This window comes from Cololabis saira, chromosome 17 (genome assembly GCF_033807715.1).
Source record: "Cololabis saira isolate AMF1-May2022 chromosome 17, fColSai1.1, whole genome shotgun sequence".
NCBI classification, from domain to species: domain Eukaryota; kingdom Metazoa; phylum Chordata; class Actinopteri; order Beloniformes; family Belonidae; genus Cololabis; species Cololabis saira.
The window spans coordinates 4,602,143-4,625,524 of NC_084603.1; the positions used below are offsets into that span (position 1 = coordinate 4,602,143).

The following is a 23,382-nucleotide window of genomic DNA, read 5'->3' on the forward strand; positions in this document are numbered from 1 at the left end:
CTGATGGACACACCCACATGCACTTGAAGAAAACTAATATGTGCTGCAAGATTGCCTCACTGAAAAAGGTTTTACTAAATCATGGTACTAACTATTTATGTATATCTTGACAGTTGTGTAAAAAAGAAAGTTAGAAGACATATCTAGTTATTGTCTTTATACTGAATTGTATTTAATGTTAAGAAGCATGGTCAAAAGTAGAACCTGAAAGTCTTTCAAGATAAGGTATATTTTATATCAACATGCTGGTTTTCCTTTAACTTGCACTGGGTAATGATCTGAGATCATCTACTCAAACATTTCTGCATATTTGTTTGCTCTCCTTAATTTTGGGTTCGTTTTATGACTTATGCTGTGCACAAAAACAAATGACATGCTGAATATTTATTCAATGTGATAATTATTTCTGATCAGACTTAAACCGTCAAAGGATTCAATATCTCTGTGGCTTTAGCTAAACTGTAACAAAGATCTTCAGTTAATGAAGAGAGAGTTGGACCACTGCATCAACTCTTCTTCAGCACATCCAAAAGATTATCAGTAATGTCTCGTGGGTTATCCAAGTGTGAAAATGTTTCATGCTTGTTGAACCATTCTGTGACCATTTAAGCCAATGAGTCCTGGCACTGTAATCAAGTAACCTCAGATCCAGATAATATTGCTGCCCACGCTAGTTTCTGTAGGCACCACCCTAAGCATGATAAGTGCCTCCTCACTTCATGTATTGCAACGTGACCTTTCTGCAGTGATAGTAATGGTTTTGGTTGCAATCAAGAAGTGTTGACAACACCACCTGGAGACTTCCACCCCAGATGAAAAGTCACTCCATTTACCTCCCCCTTCTCCACTGGGAAAATGACGCCTTTGGCGTATCCAAATGTGGTCCACATCTCTGCTGTGAGTGGATTACGGTTAGTGTCATATCCCTTCCCACTAGCACACCTGAAATGCATGTAGCAAATATGATTTGTCTTTATGCACACCAAGCAAACCAGAGAAACTCCTTTTATATAAAGCCACGTGTCTAAATCCTAAAATGATTCAGAATGCACCTCCTTAGGAGATGCATGAGATCCATTACCATCTCTAATTTTTTCACATTCCCTCAAGCATAGATTTGATTTTGCTCTTGTGGAATTTAGATGTAATAAAGAATGCCCCCAAGTCCCAATAGTTAGGTTTCCAACTGAAATCTTTCAAGAGTGAGCTATATTAGTAGGCCTAATCTTGTAGTTTCGTCCATGTGTATGGAGGATTTTTTGTGCCAAAATTAAATAAATAAATACATCATTAATTAATTAAATTGGGAATGAAAGATATCAATAATTATTTAAATGTGTCATTAATAAATTAAATGCTGAAATATTTTTTTTTACTTAAAATGAATTGTATTTTAATTAATTAACGACATATTTAATTCTAATTTTAATTAATGACACATTTAATTAATGATATTTCATTCCCATTTTAATTAATTAATGATGTATTTATTTAATTTTGGCACAAAAAATCCTCCATACATGTGAGTCGTCATCCTTTATTATGTCAATGTCTTGCAAGTTTTCTTTAATATCTAAAAGCTTCCTGTTGTGGATGACAGCATGCAATTAAAGTTGTGAATGTTTAGGACGTATCTCAGTTTATATCGAAATTATACCTAATCTATACTTTTCCCACTTTGTTGTGCGTCCCCGAACGACACGTGAACGAAACTACGCATGCGCGTGGTATGTGTGTAGCAATAACGAGGAAGTGTTTGAAACGAGAGAAACCTGCAACTGCGCGTATTTGTGCTCAGGGTGGGTATTTTATGCCACGACAAACACAGTAACAGTTTAATCGACGTAAGATATGAATACATTTGTAACGTACTGTAATGTTTCATTCAGAATACGCGTTAGACCACAGATTTACAACTGTGAGCTCTCGATGTCGTTTATTGTTTTAAATACTAAAGGAGTAACGGCGCCATCTAGCGGCAAGTCAGGAGGACTGCAGGTTTTTGTACTAAACAAAACAGTGATAGTCGGTCCTCCAAAAGCCTAATAAACTTCGTCCTGTTGGTGAATAAGGTCATTAAAGATTTTACAAAAAAAATAAAAATAAGGCGTAAGTTGGAAACTTAAGAATAAAGTTGTGAATATCATAAGCAAATTCGTATTAGTTGATTTAGGTTAGATGTTTGTTAGGGAATATTACTTTCAATGTTTTAGTTTATCAATGTGTTTTGTTTCCAGCTTTTCAGTGACAATGGATTGGATTGGATTTGGTTATGCTGCAGCCATCGTTTTTGGAGGATTTATGGGATACAAAAGAAAAGGTTGGAGGCACTCATTTGGATAAAAATCTAAACTAAAATTTTCACACATTTTAGCCTGATTGTCTTCTCTGTTTTCTTTTGTAGCCAGCGTCATGTCACTAATGGCAGGTTTAGTTTTTGGTGGATTATCTGCTTATGGGGCCTATAACATCTCCAATGACCCAAAGGATATCCAGGTGTCGTTCCGTAAGTTTGGTGGAACTCAATGAGATCATTTCTATTCAAAGGCCAGAAAATGTATTAAAATGTATTTATAACTTTGCAATGGTGTTGTATTTGTTTAAGTTTCTGCAGGACTCCTCTCAGTTATCATGGGAATGAGATACAAGAAATCAGGAAAATTACTGCCTGCAGGCATTATGGCAGGATTGAGGTCCGTCCAACTTGCAGAGATGACTAAGCACATTTATTGAATCCTGCTAATTGATTCAGATATTTTCTTTTTCTGGCTGATGTTTTCCAGTTTGTTGATGGTGTTTCGTCTGTTGCTCCTGACCATGAAGTGACGCAGAGGGCAACGCCGACTGACCTGACAACCCTCGAAAATGTTGATTGAACAGATCTGGTTTTAAAGAAGACTTTATCTCAGAGACCTTAGACATAAAAAAAAAGAAGTCTGAGTTTCTTGTTTGTGAGCTCGTCTATGATTGTGCATCTTCCGTCTTCATTAATTTTCATGAATAATAAAATCCCGGCAGAGGAAACAGATCTGTGTCAACATCTTGGGTGCTAAAAATTTAAAACAAGCTTACAGAATTAAATCTACCATCTTTGCTTCTCACTCAGATTTAAATAAAAGTGATCAAGTTGGTGTGTTCCGGGGGAGAGGTAGCCTAGTGGTTACGGAGGTGGGCTTAAACCTAGAGGACCCGGGTGTACCGCTGTTTAGCAAGGACCTTACACACACCCTCTCCCCTCTGGCCACTGGAAAAATGGGAGCTGCTGTTCTTTGTATTAAAGTAGAGGATTAATTTGTGTTTTATAATAAAACTGACTAATAAAGATTAATAAAAAAAATGTTTTCAAAATTTTTTATGAAGATAAAATGAAATAAACATGATTTTATTTCTTTATTTGTGTGTACTCGTGTGATGTTTGACAACAAAAATGAAAGCAGGATTTAATGTTCCCAAAACCTTTATTAATTTCTTCACATTAAAAACAAAATCCATACATTGTTATGAATTAGTGTTGACGGATTAGTTAGTTAGTTAGTTTTATTTTGGTCCATTAGTCAATCAAAACATGCACCACAGTAAAGCGGGATATATAAATAAAGGAAACCAAAAAAGGTGTAGACTGAAGCCGTAGCTTATGATTGTTCCTTTGTGGGGGATAGTATCGTATTAATCAAAGTGTAGATTAGCAGCATGTACCTCAAGCTACATCCGTATGCAAAGAAAGTAATGAGCAATCACTCAGCCTGCATGAGGAATGTAGAAGAGGTTTTGGAAAACTTTATGGAAGTCAAAAAGTCAATTTGAGGACTTCTACAACCGTCTTCACATAAGTTTCATCTGGCTGTGGCTTCCTGTTGCTGCCTGGCTGCAGAAACTCTTTGGCGGCTTTACAATTTAACATCCTGCCCTGAAAACTCTGAATAGAAACACAAACAAAAGTTTACTTGAAACAGTGCTCAGTGCTGGCTGTTGACAAATCTGGGATTTTTAAAAGACCATTTGCTTTATATGTCTAGACTTAGACCATATGTGACACCAACCTTGACATTGGAAAAGTCAGCCAGGATTCCAGGTAATTTCTCCTCCAGCATCAGTGTGCATTCAAGAAGCTGTACGTCTGCAATGGTTACATTATCTCCGACCAGGTAAATGGCTCCAGACAGCGCCTGTAAAGTTTCATACAGGAAAATAACACCTGCTTAAGTTACCATAACCAGTCATATTTCAAATTAAATGAATAAGTTATACCATACCTTTTCAAACACCGGTAGGTAGCGCTCCTTTGCTTTACTCTCAATGTTGTCCACTTTTGGTTTTGGGTTTGGGATGAAGGGCAAGATCATGATCATCTCCATGAGATCCATCAGTCCCTCACAGTACATGTTGACCCTTGAGGGTATGCCACATTTTAGTAAATCATGATCATGATTGGCCCGAGACCCTGCACAGCATGGTGCACGGATGATCATGATCGGTAAGAAAAGGCCATCGTAAACATTATTATAGTATTTCAACGTACATGGCGCGGTCTTTGAGATTTTTTCCATGGAGTTGGTACTTCTCTGCAACGTATTGCAAGATTGCTTTTGTCTGAACAAGTTTCATACCATCAATTTCCACCATGGGAACCTGTTGAAACATGAGTGATCCATCTGCAAAGAAAACAGCAGCAGATCTTTATTCATATCCATATACTGTATCACACCATACACTATATAGAACATACAATAGAACAATGGATCACAAAGGTCATAAGATTTGGTTCAGATTAGTCCCTGAACTGCGGGTGAGTGCAGGTGAAAGTTGAAAGCAGGGTATGGCAAGATATGGCAACCGCCACACCTTGGCTTCAAAGGAAAATGCAAATGTTTGTTTTTTTAATACATTTATGGAATTACTCTGTGTCTATTTGTATTGATTCTTCTATTAATTAATACATATAGAATAACTACAAATTCAAATCAGAGCAACATGATCGATTTCACTATTATACACTGCAAAAAGTGAAAATCTTAACAAGAATATTTATCTTATTTCTAGTTAAGATGTCTAATTTTTAGTCAAAAAAATCTCATTACATTTAAGACAAGACTCAAAAACAACCATTTTCACCTGTTTCAAGTAGATTTTCACTGGTGCTTTGATTGGCTGGCAGAAAAATCTGCCAGTGGAACAAGATTTTTTTTGCTTGTAATGAGAAGATGAATCTTGTCCCACTGTCAGATTTTTCTACTTATTTCAAGTGAAAATTTACTTGAAACAGGTGAAAATGGTCAAATAACACGTTATTTTTCTGGTGATGACTCCTGTTTTAAGTGTAATGAGATTTTTTGACTAAAAATTAGACATTTTAACTAGAAATAAGACAAATATTCCTGGTAAGATTTTGAGTTTTTGCAGTGAGCGAGACTGCATTTGAAAAAGTTGAAATTTTCTTGACCACACAGATAAGCTCCATAGCAGATTCTGTGATGAGTATTTGCTGGACGTGTTGATTGATACTCTAGTTAAGTTCTGTGACTCGTAACCTTGCCATACCTTAGCTTCCACTGAATTGACGCCACTGGTTGAAAGACTTCATAAAAGGACGAATGAAAAAGGGCAAAAACATGATTTGGTTCTCACTGCACCAACTTTCATTTAATTTAATTTCAATTTATTCTTTATTTCATTCAAAAAACAAAACAATTTAATACAAACACAAATACAAATGTTCCTAACTTATGAATGAAAAGGGAGCAGAAAGAAGAAGAAGAATCTTATCTGATCTGCCCCTTTCACAAATAACATAAATTAAAAATAATAATAATAAAAAAAAAACTAAATAAAAAAAAATTACCACTCTGAAGTTTTTCATAGTCCTCTCTGGTGGACAGATATCTCTCTTCAAACTGTGAAGATAAATCAGCAAAAACAATTACATGAAAAAAATTAACTTTTTAAAAAAGCTCTGACATACAATTAGAAAAAAAACTGCACACAATAAGTGTCAAAATGTAATAATTTACCTCCACCCCTGCAAATGCCAAAAGCCAGCGGATTGACTCCATTCTCCCTCTGCCATTGAAGTAGTGCAGGATTACTTTGTCAGACATGGTTCTTGTTTTCTTGGGAGTGTATAACCTAATACAATGTGAGAAAATTCACTCAAAGCTGTGCAGATAAATAGCACTGCAATTTAGCCTGTTGTTCCTACTTATTCAGTCACGGCTGCACTTTTTTCCCTTCCAAGTTTAACTTCCGTTCGTTGCATAACATTGCAGCGTAAAGGCGGAGAAACGTCTGAAGTCTCTGATTGGTTGGTTTTAGCCCCGAAGCACAGCTCATTAGCATATTATCGCAAAGCATCATGGTAGTGGAATCCGTGGCTTGTTTTAGCGCATTTGCTGATTAGTAATTATTTAAATATTATCGCCGTGTTGACATAGAAGCTTTACTCGAACATTCTAAACGAATTCTGCTTCTTCCGAGTCCAGCATTTTAAAATTCGAAACCGTGAGTTTAAACGGTCGCTCCATGCGGCTCCATATATAAGCTCCACCTCCCTATGTATATTCGGATGTGAGGGCGATCTGGCTGCGACATCTGTCACCCCATTGATCGCTAGGGTTGATTCGGCTGATCTGGCTGGCTAGGCGGGTGTCCCCTTCCTCCCTCACCGGTCCATGTGTGTCCCTCCCGAAGCTCTGCGCTCGGTGGCAGCGGACGACGTCCTCCCCCGGCGGACGACCATCCTTCGGTATACCAGTAGCTGCGCTCCCCTGCTAGAACCTCCAAACAAGCTCAAGGCCAATAGGAGATACGTAGGGAAGTCAAGCTCCAAGCTTCAGACACATCCAAATGCGGCACTGCACGTGGCAGTCTGCCTTACCTTTTCAACTATTCAAACAAAAAAAATAATTTTTGACATTTTATATATATATATATATATTATTATGACATCTTGCTATTCTATAATAATTCTATAATAATATATTTTTTTCAATTTTAGCTATAATAGAGCCAAACTAAGTAAGAAGGAAATTACAAGAAAGTCATAATAATATGAGAATAAAGTCGTAAAATTATGAGAATAAAGTCATAATATTAAATATATTGTAAATATATAAATATAACTTCACAAGATGCTTAATAATAATTATTATTATTAATAATAATAATAATAATATATAATAATAATAATAAATAACTACATTTTATTTTATTGTTTATACTTTTTATTGTTTATACATTTTATTTTATCTCTTATATATTTGTTTTTATAATTGTATTGTGTTGCACTAATCACCATAACAAATTCCTCGTGTGAAAACTTGGCAATAAACCCCTTTTCTGATTCTGATTCTAATTTTAACACAGGGAGAAGTCAAGAAGACTGCTCTTCCTGTTAGAGTTCTCATAAATGATATTCTCATAATATTACGACTTTATTCTATTACGACTATTCTTGCAACATTATGACTTTATTCTCGTAATTTCCCAAATTTTTTTGTCTTAGTTTGGCCCTAATACTCCGTCGTATATAATAGATAACTGGTCGTGCCATATGGCTATAATAATATAATGAATGCAATATATTTCCATCATACTTATATTATATCCATGTTTATCTATGTTTTTTAATAATATATTTATTGTATATATATATATATATATATATATATATATATAGTATACATTTAAGTTTTGTTGTAGCTTCATTCTTCATTGTTACTCCATTTATAATGTATCTGATACAATTTCTAATAGTAACAACATAAATGTCACCTGTAACATTATTTTTAAAGGAATTTCAGAATGGGTTTTTGGGTTGAAAGCAATTACTAAAATCACATTTCTCTTACCCAAGAGCTCCTTTACAATGCTACTTCACAAATAAGTTAATTGGCACCAGTTTAAAGAAATGCCTGGACAAATTTGGTATTTATTTTTAATGTCTACGACTGTAAGTGTATTTGTTCTGCCTGTGAGAGAAATCCAGCACCTCTATGTTTATCTGGTATAGCTCCTAGCCAGACATGTTTGATTTTTTATTACGCCACCCCCTAGTTTTGATTGTAGTGCAATTCAATAATGACAGATTTTCATCAAGAATGAGTTCAATGTTAAATTCATTTTACTGCTGGAACTGAAACAGATCCAGTGTGGCAACAACTTGCATATAAGTTTCACTGAAATTAAAGCATTGCTTAAAGTTCCTTGAAAACATACAGTATACAAATAATAGCTGATAGGCAAGGCAATTACAATCAAACAAAGGAAGAACAATGAAAATAAAAAAAGACATACTGTACAGAGCCAAAACAATTAATTAGACAAAAACAAAACACAGTGAAGGCTTCGTAATATAATATGCATATCATTCAATGTATATATATGTTTGTAAACATTTAATGATCAGATATAACTGAGGGTGCAACCTCTCCACAACAGTAGATATATTACAGAAAGACACAGTGAAACACTGAGGAGCAAATCTGGACTCACACTTTGGCCAGTGACTTTACCTAAACAAATATGTTACAACTCACAGCATCCATAGCACACACTATGAAACAAAAACTTTTTTTTTTATTGCTGTGTAATACCTATGTACAGATTGGATTGTAAAACACCTAGGCCTACTCTTTGGAGGTGAAAAGAGTTCTTAGGGCACAGATCAGAGTTCCAGGGAGGCCACTAGCGGTGTCCGTATTTGGCAGACCAGTCTGTTCGCCCATGAACAGTCTGCAGTGGTTGGCGAGGCAGAAGCCCTGGGGTGCTCTTGTTAGCCATCGGCATGTTTGCAGAGGGGCTCATCTGACTCCGACCGGACCGCCATGTTGCATAATCTATAACCGAAGCACATACACAATTAACATTTGGGCATTTTTAAAAGGTATTTTGTGAAGGCTCCGAGGAATGGGCGATATTTTACCGTTCACGATATACCGTCAAAAAAATTCCTCACGATAAGAATTTGTCATGTCGCGGTAAAAACGATAAATTCCCGTTGATGATGTTTTTGTGTAAAGCTGATTTTTGGAAGGAAGGAAGGAAGGAAGGAAGGAAGGAAGGAAGGAAGGAATGAAGGAAGGAAGGAAGAAAACAAGGAAAGAAGGAAGGAAGGGAGAAAAGAGGAAGGGAAGAAGGAAGGAGAGAGCAGGAGGAAAGAAGGAAGGAAGGGGAAAAAAGAAGGAAGAAAGGAAGGAAGGAAGGAAGGAAGGAAGAAAACAAGGAAAGGAGGAAGGAAGGGAGAAAAGAGGAAGGGAAGAAGGAAGGAAAGAGCAGGAGGAAAGGAGGAAGGAAAGGAGGAAGGAAGGGAAAAAGGAAAGAAAGAAAGAAAGAAAGAAAGAAAGAAAGAAAGAAAGAAAGAAAGAAAGAAAGAAAGAAAGAAAGAAAGAAAGAAAGAAAGAAAGAAAGAAAGAAAGAAAGAAAGAAAGAAAGAAAGAAAGAAAGAAAGAAAGAAAGAAAGAAAAATTCCCGTTGATGACAAACATGGTGGATCTGAGAGCGAGATAGATTTATATTTAAAAAGGTGGAGTTGAATTGGTATTTTTTTATCGTCATTTTTATCGTTATCGGGATAAATGCCAGAAATAATCGTGATACATTTTTTAGTCCATACCGCCCATCCCTAAAGGCTCCTATTTGTGAAATAGAAATAAGCAGAGAATAAATAAAGCCCTGCATCTATACTTACTAGATGCTGTTGTTTCCACTGAAACACTGTGGCGCTCTCTGTGACCAGCTGAACCCCCTTCTTTCTTGTAAAACGATGGCATGTATCCACCTGGAATAGTATTTGTACCTGATAAATAAACAAAATTAAAAGAAATGTAGTTCATTAACATACCACTAGTTAAAAAGAAGAACAACAACATGTTGCAAAGATTACACTGCTGTTACCATGAGCGCCTCTGCTTGGCAGAGTTCCTCCAAAGGGAATATTACTGCTACCCCAAAGATGATTTCCAGTAAATTCATTGCTGGCATTTATGGCCACATTCTTCTTCGTGCTAATTCCTGAAGAAGACAGCATTACATTATGAAATGGTGTTTAATCTCCACAAAAAAACATTACAGTAAGAGAGATAAAAATAACAACAGGTGGGGGCAAACATAAAGAATAAAAGAAGCTTTAAAACTGCATCAAAAGGAGAGTTAAGCCGAGCATACACTGTGCGATATTTTGAATCGTATGAGACTGCCCCATCTCACACTGCACGACTAGATCGCGGAGTTCAAAAGTTCAGAGCCCACGATTTATGTTCTCACACTGTACGAGCCGATGCTCGGATGCGACCCGTCTGCTCACACTATACGATCATTATCCTCCCGTCGGACCTCTGTGTACTGGAAATATAATATATAATAAAATATCTGTACCGTTTCTGATTGGGTGGGAACTGCGCATCATTGACAATGAACGCATACCGCAAAAGTTGTGTCTCGCGGAGGAACCCGACGTCCCAGCAAAATGAGAAGAGAAAAAAAGAGTTGTTCCGAACAGTACAGCACAATGATAAAAACGAAATCACATTATGGGCGATTTTTATTATTTCACTTTAGTTTATAATTCATCTTCATTGTGGCATCATATAACACCATTAGTCATTTTTGTGCACTTTTCGGCTCATTATATTGTATTTTTCTACATATTTGGGAAGACGAGGTTGCGCCAACATTGTATGACGTCAGGTTTGTTTACATCAGGGGCCGCTGTTATTGGTCCAGCACGATCACGTGGCGCGTCCGAAGCGCCCCTCGGCACAGGCGCCGCTGGAAATAGTCCCGCTATTAAAATAACGATCTTGAAAATACTTCCCAAAAATCCGAGTTCAAACTTTTATCCTATGCTTAACATAAATAGCTCTTTTTTTTAAAGTGAAAAGAATTTACACGAGGTGGGAACGAGATGAAACGAAAAGGTGGGTGACCTGACGGCCTACAGCAGACAGCGCACACACTGAAGGCTGATTTATGGTTCCGCGTTAAACCAACGCAGAGCCTACGGCGCAGGGTACGCGGCGACCCGCACCGTACGTGGAAATGCGGTCTTTTTTTTGCTATTAAAACATGATTTGTAATGTGAATTTGCAACACTTAAACTACAAATAATAGTTTTTGAGGTAACATCAGAGATTGCGCATGCTCTCTGTGAAAGGATGAGGTAAATCGGGTCGCAGCTTCTTCAACTGTACGGTTCCTTCACGAGGAGCGACCAGGATTTCAAACATGCTTGATTTTCTTGCGACCTCACGATTTGTGATCGGGAGCTCGTCGTGAGGTGTTAATCTCTCGTCGTTACCCCACGTACACTGCACGAGGCACGAGCAACGATTGGGTCAAAATCGGGCCCGATCAAAAAAAAGTCGCACGACTGGAAAATCGGCTCAAAACGAGCCGATAATCGCACAGTGTCTGCCCGGCTTTAGGTAGCACTGGGGGATATAAAATGGGAAAAAAAGCGGGGATTAAAGAAAAAAAAAAAAGAGTTTACCAGGTAGATATCTCGACTGCCTCAGGTAATGCTGTTTGGCAGAGGCAGTTCTTGACGGCTCCTGATAACCTGCTGTCCTGTTTAGGTTTAAAGGTGCATCTTCTTTTCCACTGGGTTGACTGAAATCCAGAACTTTCCCAAACCTGTAAAACAGAGGAGCAATATCATCCGAATAACCTGCTTCTAGAAACCCTCCATAGTTAATCCCACATGACTTTAATCCAGGTGGTAGTATCAGATCAGAGCCTCACCTGCTCAGCGTGTCCTCCCCCTGCCGAGACTTCTCTGTGGAAAAACTGGGTTTTCCCAGAATACTTATGGAGGACAGATCCGTCTCTTCATAGTCGTCCCAGTCTTCACCTTTAAGGTGTCCTGTGCCGTGGCCCCAACGCCGCCGCCCTCCTCCTTTGGGTTTCAACTGGTAACTCAGTAGGTTTGCATTTTCTGACTCCTGCCGTGTTTGCTACATAGAAACAAGTTATCAAGTATAATATACAGCCTCCCTTTCATACAGTCATTTTACATTGTAATGATACACAAAGTGAAGGAAGGTGGAGTATTTATAGGGCTGGGCGATATATAGAGATTTTAATATATATCGATTAGGGATGGGCGGTATGGACTAAAAAATGTATCACGATAATTTCTGGCATTTATCCTGATAACGATAAAAATGACGATAAAAAAAATACCAATTCAACTCCACCTTTGTAACTATAAATATATCTCGCTCTCAGATCTGCCATGTTTGTTACACAAAAACCTCATCAACGGGAATTTAGCCTTCTTTCTTTCTTTCTGGCTAATTTCCTTCCTTCCTTCTTCCCTTCCTCTTTTCTCCCTTCCTTCCTTCTTTTCTCCCTTCCTTCCTTGTTTTCTCCCATCCTTCCTTCTTTCCTCTGCTCTCTCCTTCCTTCTTCCCTTCCTCTTTTCTCCCTTCCTTCATTCTTTCCTTGTTTCCTTCCTTTTTTTGACGGTATATCGTGAACGGTAAAATATCGCCCATTCCTAATATCGATATATTTTCAAACGCGATATGGTACGAGACAATATCTTTTATATTGATATAGCTTCTTTTTTTATGATTTTGATATAGCTTATTTTGTGACAAATTGACTTGAATTTTATTTGAGATTTGCACAAATGTTTTGTTATTTGCACAACTGTCAACCTCAGTGGAAAAGTCTGCCTGTTACTGTCTACATTGTATTAATTGCACACTGTATTTTAATTTAATTGTTATGCAGGAAAGGGATATTTGTTTTATTTTATTCAAGAAGCATTTTTATTCTATATATTCAGGCAGTTTATTTTTATTTAATTTGTTTCATACATTTTGATATTGTGCAGACCTCTGTTAATAAAGGTTCCTGTGTGACATTTGGCACGAGGCTTTGTATTAAAACTGACTGTTTTTTTAAGGGTTTGCCTCAGAAAAAAATGAAGCTAACAGAGATGCTAACAGAGATGCTAACAGAGATGCTATGCTATAATGCTTTGGGGGAAACCCCAATTATGTCACAGAAAAAATATCGAGATATATATCGAGTATCGCCATTCAGCTAGAAAATATCGAGATATGACTTTTGGTCCATATCGCCCAGCCCTAAGTATTTATAACTTCTGCTAGTGTAAACCCATACACCACACAGGGGCTCACCTTGCTCTGGAGACTCTTGTCGGCAATGTAAGGTAGATGCCGCTGTGGTGCTCCTTCTGTCGGTTCCTGCTTTAGGATGTGCTTTGGCTGCTGCTGCTCCCGCAGCAGGTCGGAGTGGCGCTGGTACGCTGCTGCCTGGGCCGTTCCTGATACAGGGGAGGGCTGGATCTGCTGGAGGGGCCTGGAGGGGGAGCAGTGTTGGTGAGGAGGTGGGGGCTGGGAGGGGGGCACCGGCTTCAGCAGCAGAGGCTGCTGTTGCTGCAGCATCTGTTGTGGCTGTATCGGACCCTGCAGCTTCACCAGACCTGGCTGAGGCCTGCCCTGCTCCAGGATCTGCTGAGGAGTGCCCAAAGCCTGCCCCACATGGAAGTAGGAGTACCTGAGAGCCTAAAAACAAATTATAAAGAGGTCGAGTCAACCAACATGATTGATTCTGTGTGTTAAGCCGTGAAGAAACATTGACTGCGTTTACATGCATCAATAACCCTTTTAAAACCTGAATATTGGCAATAACCCGAATTTGCACGGCCATATAAACACCAATAACCCCTTTGAATAACCCGAATTTGCTCATATTCTGGTTTTTAAAAACCTGAATATGACCCCTGGGTTACTCCTTTTAAAACCCGAATATTTGGTCACATAAACGCCAAACGGAATATCCCGATTAAACGGAACATGAATTTGTTTTCTGTGCATGCTCTGTTCGCAAGGAATCCTGGTCTTTTGAGTCCAGGAAGTTCTTCTAAACATGGAGAAACGCAAGACCAGGAGGAGACTAATCACTTCATAAATGTAATGAAGGATATTAACATTTCTGCATTTGTGGACAGTAGAAAGTACCGGGATAGAAGATTTACAAGAAGGAGAGAGAAAAGTTGCGCGAAGCAGCATTTGTTTTGAATTTGGATACAGGAAGAAGAAGAAGCGGAAATGACGCTAATTGCGTCATCACGTTCTCCGCGCGTCGCTGGTTTGACCGGGATATCCCGAATGATTAATTACCATTATTAATTACGTATACAGGGATAACCCTGTTTGCTCACGCATGTAAACGGAATATTCCGAATGTTTCAGTAACCGGAATATTAGCAATAACCCGAATTTTGACTGCATGTAAACGTAGTCAATGTGAGATTAGGACAAATGGTACCTGGGCAGACGCTGGTCTCTTCTTATGATCCCACTGAAGCAGGTCCGTCATCAGATGGATGGCTTCAGGACTGGCATTTGGGATCAGCGTCTTCAGATTGCTTGGAACACACTGTGGCCAACGGAAGTTCATGGCGCTTGCCAGCTGGTATCCCTCCGGCCAGTCAGTCTGGACGGAGAAGACACAGTCTCACACATCACATTTGCCAAAAAATAAATCAGATTTAAAACACAGAAATATCAGTCACATGAAGCAACACACTTGGGTCATTGAATTTGGACCCTGAAAACAGACCCACCCTGTCCGTTGTCAGGGTGTGTCCGTTGTCAGGGTTCAACAGATACACCCTGTGTAAACACAGATGCTGTGCTTAAACAAATATCTTTTGCATAAGATATTTTCTTCTCCTTCTTTTAACTTTTGCCTTCAGGGGGTTACCACATTGCTGTTTCCATCTGACCTCATCAGCTGCATCTTTTTCTCTCATACGATTAACTCATATCCTCATTAACCTCATCCAGAAATCTCCTTTTTTGGGTGTTTGTCTCTTTCTACTGCCTGGCAGCTACATCTCCAGCATTATTCTCAATTGGCGGCCCGCGGGCCACATGCGGCCCGCCAGGAGCTTTTATGTGGCCCCTGGTCATATTTCAAAAAAGGGGGTGTTTGTTGAATTTTTTTTTTTTTTTTTTATAATAGTGATGCACCGAATGTTCGGCTGAAAATAGCAAAAAAAAACAAAACACTTTCGGTGTTCTGTGGAATAAGTGGGGAAAAACATGACATGCCAGGAATGCGGTCACAAAAGGTGCGATTTTTATTTGTAATGTGTGCAGAGAATGCATATCGCATTTAAGTTTAAGATGCTTGGTAGCCTTTTTGTAGTTGGTTAATGATGCATAATGTTTGTACATGTTAATCTCTGTTGGAGATGTTTTTTACTTCAGATTTTTTGCCAGTGTTGCACAGTGTTAATGTTTGTCACATTATTACTTGTTTACATCATTAGGCATCATTCTTGGCCTGAAATTTTTTTCATTTGAATAAGTGAGGACTTTGCATTTCAGATGGAACTTCTAAGCCTCCTATAATTTCATGTGATTGTTTTGTTTTGCTGATATAATGCACAGATGTGTCATTAATAAAGGAGCTTATGGTTAATATTTTGGTTGCTTATTTATAACATCAAACTGGCTACTATGGACTAAAATGGTTGTGCTCAATGCTTAATATAATATTCAAATAAGGAAATCTTGGTGGAAAGTGGTGCTTTGTCATTATGGCGTGTTTTATTAAAAGTAGGTCAATATCAATTTCATTAAGTTTGCTCAATGCATGGTTTCAAAATGAACTTGCATTCAAAATAATATTTCTTTATTTGAATATTATATTTAACATTCATAATTACTAAATCTGGAGACAATTAATACATAATTCATATGTAAACTAGATATATTCAAATGTATAATACAAATGTATTATATTTACATAAGTCTTCGTCTTTGAGTGCAAAATACATTTTGAAAACCCCCACATTTTCAAATTGTGCGGCCCTCTCCATACAGTCCTTTTGTAGATGTGGCCCCCGGCCGAATCTAGTTGAATACCCCTGCCTTAATGTGTCTAGATCTATCTAGAATCAATAGTATAGAAGGATCTAGAAGGTAGCCCCTCTCATTTAAACTCCCGCGTTTCTAACCGTGCCTGTTCTGTGATAACATATCACAGATTTGATCTCCAGTGTTTTTGCATTTTTATTTTAGTTTCTTACTATCTCGCTGAAGCTTAACTTTGAAAGTAGTTTTATGAGCCAAGCAAAACTGGCGGTGTGGAAGGAAATGCTCAACCCACGCAGCAACGTGATGTGCTCCATGTAGAGATCTGATTATAGTGATGCATGATGCACACAGCAGCTGGGCAACAAAAGAATGGAAGATCCGCATCAGACAGAGACAAAACAAGATAGTGTGTCTGTTCTTGTGTTATAAGATTATAAGAAACGTTTTATAAATATGTGAGCTGCACCAAACATTGGGATTGTTACAATGGCTGTTTGATGCATCTGCATTCTGTACTTCTGAATAAATTTCCCAAGGCTTAGTGCTAACTAAAATGCTACACCTCTCTTTTTATATCCCTGTACCTTCCATAACAGCAGCCCTTTTTGTTTTTAAATCTATACCTGGTTTCTCTTTCATGCAGAAAATGCGCTAATTAAATCTGATGTCTTTTGACAGTTTTTCTCACCGTTACACATGTGCTAAACCTTACTTTCTTTGGCGTCCCCAAGACTTGGCAAATCTTGAATATGGTGTCTACTTCACTGGATCCTGGGAAAAGAGGCCTGAGGGTGTAAAGCTCAGCCATGATGCAGCCAACCGCCCACTGGTCTATAGGTGAGCTGTAGGATATAGATCTGAGGAGCACCTCTGGAGCTCTGTACCTGGTTCACAAACAAGGGCACTAGCGTTTCAACAGCCTCATTTAAACTGAGTGCACATGCATCATTTTGACTCGAAAGGAAACTCACCATCGAGTCGAGACATAGTCTGTGTACGGGGGTCGAGATCTGATCTCGCGGGCGAGTCCAAAGTCGGCTATTTTCACCAGCTCCGGGCCCATGCACAGGAGATTCTCTGGTTTCATGTCCCTGTGAAAAAACCCTAAAAGAGACACAGATTCAGACCATCCTGGCTCAGCTGGAGCAAAATATCAGTTAGTTTAGTCCCCGGAGGTTATATATACACAGACGTACCATGTTTATGAATGAAGGCCATTCCCTGCAGTATCTGAAACATTATATTTCTTACAGCAGATTCAGGAAACAAACGAGTCCTGCAGCGAACACAATTCAAAAGCTTGGTTAAGATACATTAATAAACTTTGATCAAATATACTTTAAAACAAGAAAATAATGTGGAAATTGACTGTACGCACCTATCTTTCATGAGCTGATATAAATTTTCCTTCATGTACTCAAATATGAAGTACAAGTGATCATTTTCTCGAATTACCTCCTTGAGTTTGATCACATTAGCATGGTTGAGTTTCTTTAGGGACTGAAAGGATAAACAAGAGATTATGTGAGAGCTCTGTAAAAACAAAAGTAGAGTTAGAAGCAAATGACCATGCTGGACCTCACACACACACATACACACACACACACACACAGCTCACTGCAGCACATTCAGAAGCCCACCCTACCGCTATTAAGAAAAAAACAACGAAAACACCTTCTTGTTCAAATATGGGTAGTGTAAGAACACAATGTGGTTAGAGGGGAAATGCTGCTAAAGTGGGATTTATGCTTAAATTTCAAAAGGGAAACAAAGTTTAGAATAATCTGAAAGCAGGATGGAGAAATATTCACTATTCCCATGCACTGGGATGATGCTGTATTTTAGGGAGGAGGAGAAGCCATTATGGGACTGAGAATTAATGATGGCATGCTGTAATTGTGATCTACATAGCGGGACTCTGAGGGCCAGCGTTTTCCTCACATGGTTTGCTGCAGTAAAGAGGGGAGGAGGGGGGGATAGGCCAGGAGCTCAAAAACCAACCAACCACACAAGAATCACCTTCTGGCCTTAGAGCTGCTGTGAGGGATTTTAGACAGTAACATACTGAACTGGTGTAAAAAGAAACAACAGAATGTTTTGGATTATTTACACCACAAAGTACATCATCACAGCATAGCCCACAAATCACATTTAATATAAGCCATCCAAGAAATAAGTAAACAAGCAACCTCACCTAAGCAGATTCAAGGACGGCACCAGAATTCGGTGACAGGATGTGTACCAATAAATATTGCAAGAGCTATTTCATGTTTGCTATTCATTGTGACATTATTGATGCTTAGTAAGCTATCCATTTATTATTCTTACTTGTGCTGTTAATGCATATTCTTGAGCATCGTTGTGTACAGGTACATCGTAGCTCCGCTTTAACGCAAACACCACTTCAGCCTATTTCATTTTGAGACCATCACTAAGAACATCATCCTGTATCAGAGCAGACGCCACACCACAACCAAGACCGTAAACTCACTACAAAAATGTTTATTAATGTAAGAAAGTCATATTCTTGCAAGTTTCCACTTAATTTGATCATACGTCTTTGCAATGAAAAGAGGTATTATCATCACAACCTTTCTGACCATGACAAAGAATGCAGGTTCAAGGTACTTTGGATTTAATTTAGGGCTGGGCGATTTTGGACAAAAATAAAATCCAGATTTTTTTTCTCTGAAAACCCGATTTTCGATTTCGATTTCGTTTTTTTTTTTTGGGAAAAACTACAAAAGACAATGGAATAAATAGTTTCAAATATTTTATCTTTATTTTTAAAGAAAAATAGCAAACAAATTTCCCTATTGGGAATGAAGTGCAATTGAAAGATACTGTAAATCCTACTTGAGTTTAGTAAAGTGACAACATTTACAATTTTCTTGACCAAACAAAGATGACTAGATGAGCTCTGTCTGTAATGCAGCCAGCTGCAAAAAAGGAAAATCGATTTTCCGATTTTCCTTTTTTTAACATCGATTGTGATTAATAAATCCGATTTAGATTTAAAATCGATTAATCGCACAGCCCTAATTTAATTTTCAGACCCGGAGTCTTTACAACACTTCACACACAGTCCATGGTGATCCCTGGACACAGCCAAGCCAACCCTCACTTAAGAAACTGCCACCTGCCAGTGATCAATGGCCAATTTCATATAACACACTTCAAAATGTACTAACTATATAGATGGTTTAGCCCCCTACTAATGTTCATTTTAACATAAGTTAGTTTCAGCACATCACAGTAATACTTCAACCTTTAAATTTAACAACAAACACAGGCACATACTATATAACACCAAACTGACGAGCATAGGAGGTAGGGATGGGCGGTGTGGACTAAAAAAATTATCAGAATAAATTCTGGCATTTATCCTGATAACGATAAAAATGACGATAAAAAAAAAAAAAATACCAATTCAACTCCACCTTTGTAACTATAAATCTATCACCAAATTCAGTCTTTGGAGCCCCCAAAACACTGCTCTAAAAGAATACTAAATACTACTAAACATCATCAATGGGAATCTTTCTTCCTTCCTTCCTACCTTCTTTTTTCCCTTCCTTCCTTCTTTTTTCCCTTCCTTCCTTCCTTCCTTCCTTCCTTCCTTCCTTCCTTCCTTCCTTCCTTCCTTCCTTCCTTCCTTCCTTCCTTCCTTCCTTCCTTCCTTCCTTCCTTCCTTCCTTCCTTCTTTTTTCCCTTCCTTCCTTCCTTCCTTCTTTTTTCCCTTCCTTCCTTCCTTCCTTCTTTTTTCCCTTCCTTCCTTCCTTCTTTTTTCCCTTCCTTCCTTCCTTCCTTCACTTACGTTGTGTGTGGATTTAACACAGAACCATAAATCAGCTTTACACAAAAACGTCATCAACGGGAATTTATCGTTTTTACCGCGAGATGACAAATCTCGCGAGATGACAAACGATAAACCGTCAAAAAAATTCCTACCGATAAGTCGGTAGGAATTTTTTTGACGGTTTATCGTGAACGGTAAAATATCGCCCATTCCTAATAGGAGGTTTTTTTTTACCAAAGTTAAAGATGTAACCACAAAACTTTTTTATTTTCATCTTCAACCACTGCAAATTAGATTCATGAACCTCTTTTACATGTCACAATATATTTGTCCTAATTCAAATATGTAACATCATGTCTGAAACATAAACTCACTTTGACTTCTCGCAGGTTCATGCATTCCTCCCAAGAGTAGAACTTCCGCTTCATTCTGAAAGATAGGATTTCTGTTGACTAATCTTTGAACATGGGAAGCAGGCTTACACTTTAAAGACAGAGCAAACGCTCATACCTCACAGCCGTGGGAGGAAAATAACAATTTATAGCAATTTCTGGACACTCACTTCTTAATGGCAACCAGTTCTCCTGACTCCAGGCTGCGGCCGAGGATGACGGAGCCGTAGGTGCCATCCCCGAGCTGTCTGATGGTGGTGTATCTATTCATTATGCTTGATCATCATACCATCCCTCACACTCAGATCACAGCTGGGGGGATTGCAGATGTGTTCACCCCCTGTTGCCGAATGCAACCAGATTTTCCTGTGACAACAGCAGAAGACTGTGGGACGAGCTGGAGGACTCATTGTTCCGCGGATTTGCGTCCTTTAAGCTGAGAACATGAGGAATAGACGACAAAAGGCGATAGTTCAAACTAACATTGAAGCAGGTGACTTCATTGATACAGATTGTTTTTTTTGTTTTGTTTTTTTCCCAACCTCTTTAGTGATTTTACAAAAAAAAAACAAGGCACATTATACATTCCAGAAGAACATTTGCATCAAAGAAGACTGAGAGACTAAAACAAAACAAAGAAGATACAGAGGGAAAAAGAAAGAAAATAAATAAACAATAAAATAAAATTAGAAAAATAAAAAATGCAAGTGATCAGTCAGCAATTAGGGTACAAAGATACTTATGAACAGTACTCGAGTTGTAAAAAAAAAATCAAGGGGGATGGTGGATTTTTATTGGGACAGATAATTTGTGCTGATTACAAATAATATATTACAAATAATAGCAGTGACCAAAACACCTGCAGAAATACTGCAGGAATGACATAGCAGCAGTTAAATGCAGCCTTCTGTAAGCTTTAAATATCCACTGGGCTTACATCAAATACATCAAAACACAAAAATTAAAAAAAACACTTTTCTGAACTTATCAATATGACTCTGTCCTTCACAGGATAAGTAAAATGGATCACTGCAAAAACTCAAAATCTTAACAAGAATATTTGTCTTATTTCTAGTTAAAATGTCTCATTTTAGTAAAAGAAATCTCATTACACTTAAAACAAGACTGATCACTGGAAAAAACAACAATTTTCACCTGTTTCAAGTAGATTTTCACTTGAAATAAGTAGAAAAATCTGCCAGTGCAACAAGATTTTTTTGCTTGTAATAAGAAGATAAATCTTGTCCCAGATTTTCCTACTTATTTCAAGTGAAAATTTACCTGAAACAGGTGAAAATTGTCAAATTTTTCTGGTGTTATTTTTCTGGTGATGACTCTAAATGTTGAAATAGCAGTAAAACCACATTCATTGATGAAATGACATAAGGGATGGAAAGGGGGGATGGCAGTTTTACAGGGGGATGATTTTGACCGTTTTTATTTCAGGGGGGGACGCCATCCCCCCTCATCCCCCCTCAACTCGAGTACTGGTTATGAAGATGCTGGGCTTTTTGAATAATGCAAGATTTTAAATATTTTTTTGTACTGAATTATTTCGTTTAGATATGCAATAAAGATTGGATTCATTTTCAAAAAGCGACATTTATGAATAAAACATTTAGCCAATATAATTGAATTATTGATTCCAAAGTCTATTTTTTTGTCCTCCACTTGTAAGCCAAATGTAATGCTTTCAAATGTAAGAATAGGAATGGTTTGATCATTATAGGTTATCCAGTATTGGAAAGCTTCCCAAAAGGTCCTAGTTAGGCTACAAAAGAAAAAAATATGCCCTAAGGTTTCGATGTCTGCGTTACAAAAAGTACAAATATTCAAATCTAAATTAAACCTTTTTATGTAAAAAAATCATTACATGGATAGACCTCATTAATTATTTTTAAATGAACTTTAGCCTTAGGTGAAAGTGGAAAGGAGAGGTAACTGGTTCTCATCTTAATTAAAAAACTAATAGTATAATATTGAAACGTACAGGACTGTCTCAGAAAATTAGAATATTGTGATAAAGTTCTTTATTTTCTGTAATGCAATTAATAAAAACAAAAATGTCAAAAAAAAGCATCCCAAAAGGTCCTAGTTAGGCTACAAGAGGAAAAAAAAATGCTCTAAGGTTTCGATATCTGCGTTACAAAAAGTACAAATATTCAAATCTAAATTTACGTTAACTAGGCGGCTACAAAGACAAGCGTGGTAGAAATAACGGTGTTTGTGCTGCTCAAAAACATTACAGTGCTGCAGGAAAAACAGCTGGACTGGTGGGATTTAGATCTCCAAACTCATCTCACAAAACACCACCAGAAAATACTCACCCTCCGCGTTTCAAGCCGATAAAAACACATAGCCAAGCATTTATTGTCCACGTCGAGGTAATGGTTTTAAATCAGCGGTTACCTAAATATATCCTTTATCAGACATATAAAGGCAACCAGTGAGTCCACAGCGTAAATATGTTTTCAGCCAGGCCTCGTCGGCATCGTCTCCGTAGTCTCGCGTTGACACAAAAAAAGGGGATTTGGGGTCTTTGGAGAGCAAATCACAGCAAATACTTCCAAGAAAAAAAAGGCATATGTCATGTTTTAGGCATCAAACATCTTTATAGTTTTAATGTTTTAATGTCCAGAACTGAAACTTATTCTTTTTAATTTAATTTTTTTTAAATGTATACAGATTTTGTCTTTGTTTGTTTTGTTTTGTTTCTTTTCTAGTAAACGGAGGTCAAGCCCAAGCCGTTTGCCAGTGGACAAACCGGCAATGAGTCATATACTCATAAGAATATAGACTAATAGTCACAAAATCGTTGTTAAATTCCTGATTGGAAAGACGTGTGATTTTTTTAAAAAATATACAAAAAGAGATATTGCATTAAAAAGCAAATGCGGAAGTGAGGTACGGATTTTCCTCTTGCCTCGCATTCTTCTTTGGTTAAAATCAGAATCAGAAAACTTTATTGGCAGGTACAGTAAAGAACAGTTTACCGTTCTAGGAATTGGTCGTGGTGTCCGGTGCAAATAAAGTAAAAGTAAAAATAGAAATAGTGCAAAGATCAGAAACGGGAAAAAAGGCATGAGTTCCATAGAGTTATAAGCATAGACTGTAAAATTACTGGACAAACTCTTTATGGCTTCACCGATAGGTTTTCTGAAGACATACTTTGAAGCTTCTTTTTCCACTTACTGTGCAGCACCATGACACAAATAGGCAGAACATGGCATAGAAAACTAGCTGGAACACATTCACGCTGACATGGATGTGTTGTTCTTATCTTTGGAGAGTTGTGAGGTGGAACAGCACCATTAACCAACTGTACCATCTGACCTAT

At 37.8% G+C, this 23,382-nt stretch overlaps 3 protein-coding genes across 4 annotated transcripts; 1 reads left to right on the top strand and 2 right to left on the bottom strand.

Moving 5' to 3' along the window:
• The first annotated feature begins 1,685 nt into the window (after window positions 1–1,685).
• tmem14a (transmembrane protein 14A) lies at window positions 1,686–3,393 on the top strand. Its single transcript, XM_061745134.1, has 5 exons — window positions 1,686–1,799; window positions 2,238–2,320; window positions 2,405–2,506; window positions 2,606–2,693; window positions 2,784–3,393. The coding sequence occupies exons 2-5, from the start codon at window positions 2,251–2,253 to the stop codon at window positions 2,824–2,826; spliced, it is 303 nt and encodes a 100-aa protein (XP_061601118.1). The 5' UTR covers window positions 1,686–1,799; window positions 2,238–2,250; the 3' UTR covers window positions 2,827–3,393.
• Window positions 3,394–3,439: 46 nt separating this feature from the next.
• On the bottom strand, window positions 3,440–6,257 carry gsta.1 (glutathione S-transferase, alpha tandem duplicate 1). The gene is made up of 7 exons (XM_061744635.1): window positions 6,197–6,257; window positions 6,009–6,123; window positions 5,840–5,891; window positions 4,520–4,652; window positions 4,254–4,389; window positions 4,041–4,166; window positions 3,440–3,916 (listed from the first exon to the last, which is right to left on the bottom strand). The coding sequence occupies exons 2-7, from the start codon at window positions 6,093–6,095 to the stop codon at window positions 3,788–3,790; spliced, it is 663 nt and encodes a 220-aa protein (XP_061600619.1). The 5' UTR covers window positions 6,096–6,123; window positions 6,197–6,257; the 3' UTR covers window positions 3,440–3,787.
• A 1,805-nt stretch (window positions 6,258–8,062) lies between these two features.
• Window positions 8,063–22,539, bottom strand: LOC133463721 (serine/threonine-protein kinase ICK-like). 2 transcript variants are annotated; one of them, XM_061745416.1, is made up of 14 exons: window positions 22,373–22,539; window positions 20,216–20,481; window positions 20,028–20,082; window positions 17,233–17,354; window positions 17,051–17,130; window positions 16,826–16,958; window positions 16,567–16,738; window positions 14,296–14,463; window positions 13,143–13,529; window positions 11,734–11,945; window positions 11,483–11,625; window positions 9,889–10,005; window positions 9,683–9,790; window positions 8,063–8,831 (listed from the first exon to the last, which is right to left on the bottom strand). In XM_061745416.1, exons 2-14 carry the CDS (start codon window positions 20,314–20,316, stop codon window positions 8,680–8,682), a joined length of 1,950 nt encoding a protein of 649 aa, XP_061601400.1. In that variant the 5' UTR covers window positions 20,317–20,481; window positions 22,373–22,539; the 3' UTR covers window positions 8,063–8,679. The 2 variants fall into 2 exon arrangements, with proteins under 2 accessions (XP_061601400.1, XP_061601401.1); XM_061745417.1 differs by lacking the exon at window positions 22,373–22,539 and adding an exon at window positions 17,874–17,923 and having other exon boundaries at window positions 20,216–20,265.
• Window positions 22,540–23,382: the final 843 nt, after the last annotated feature.

Bases quoted from the DNA above. Each gene is read 5' to 3' on its own strand.
- tmem14a (XM_061745134.1), top strand. From the start codon at position 2,251: ATGGATTGGATTGGATTTGGTTATGCTGCAGCCATCGTTTTTGGAGGA. The intron at 2,507-2,605 runs GTAAGTTTGGTG...TATTTGTTTAAG, and splicing joins GGATATCCAGGTGTCGTTCC to TTTCTGCAGGACTCCTCTCA. The intron at 2,694-2,783 runs GTCCGTCCAACT...GATGTTTTCCAG, and splicing joins GGCATTATGGCAGGATTGAG to TTTGTTGATGGTGTTTCGTC.
- gsta.1 (XM_061744635.1), bottom strand. From the start codon at position 6,095: ATGTCTGACAAAGTAATCCTGCACTACTTCAATGGCAGAGGGAGAATG. The intron at 5,892-6,008 runs GTAAATTATTAC...TTATCTTCACAG, and splicing joins TGGCATTTGCAGGGGTGGAG to TTTGAAGAGAGATATCTGTC. The intron at 3,917-4,040 runs GTTGGTGTCACA...GTTTCTATTCAG, and splicing joins CTGACTTTTCCAATGTCAAG to AGTTTTCAGGGCAGGATGTT.
- LOC133463721 (XM_061745416.1), bottom strand. From the start codon at position 20,316: ATGAATAGATACACCACCATCAGACAGCTCGGGGATGGCACCTACGGC. The intron at 20,083-20,215 runs GTGAGTGTCCAG...CCTATCTTTCAG, and splicing joins GAACTGGTTGCCATTAAGAA to AATGAAGCGGAAGTTCTACT. The intron at 16,959-17,050 runs GTACGTCTGTGT...TGTCTCTTTTAG, and splicing joins GGCCTTCATTCATAAACATG to GGTTTTTTCACAGGGACATG.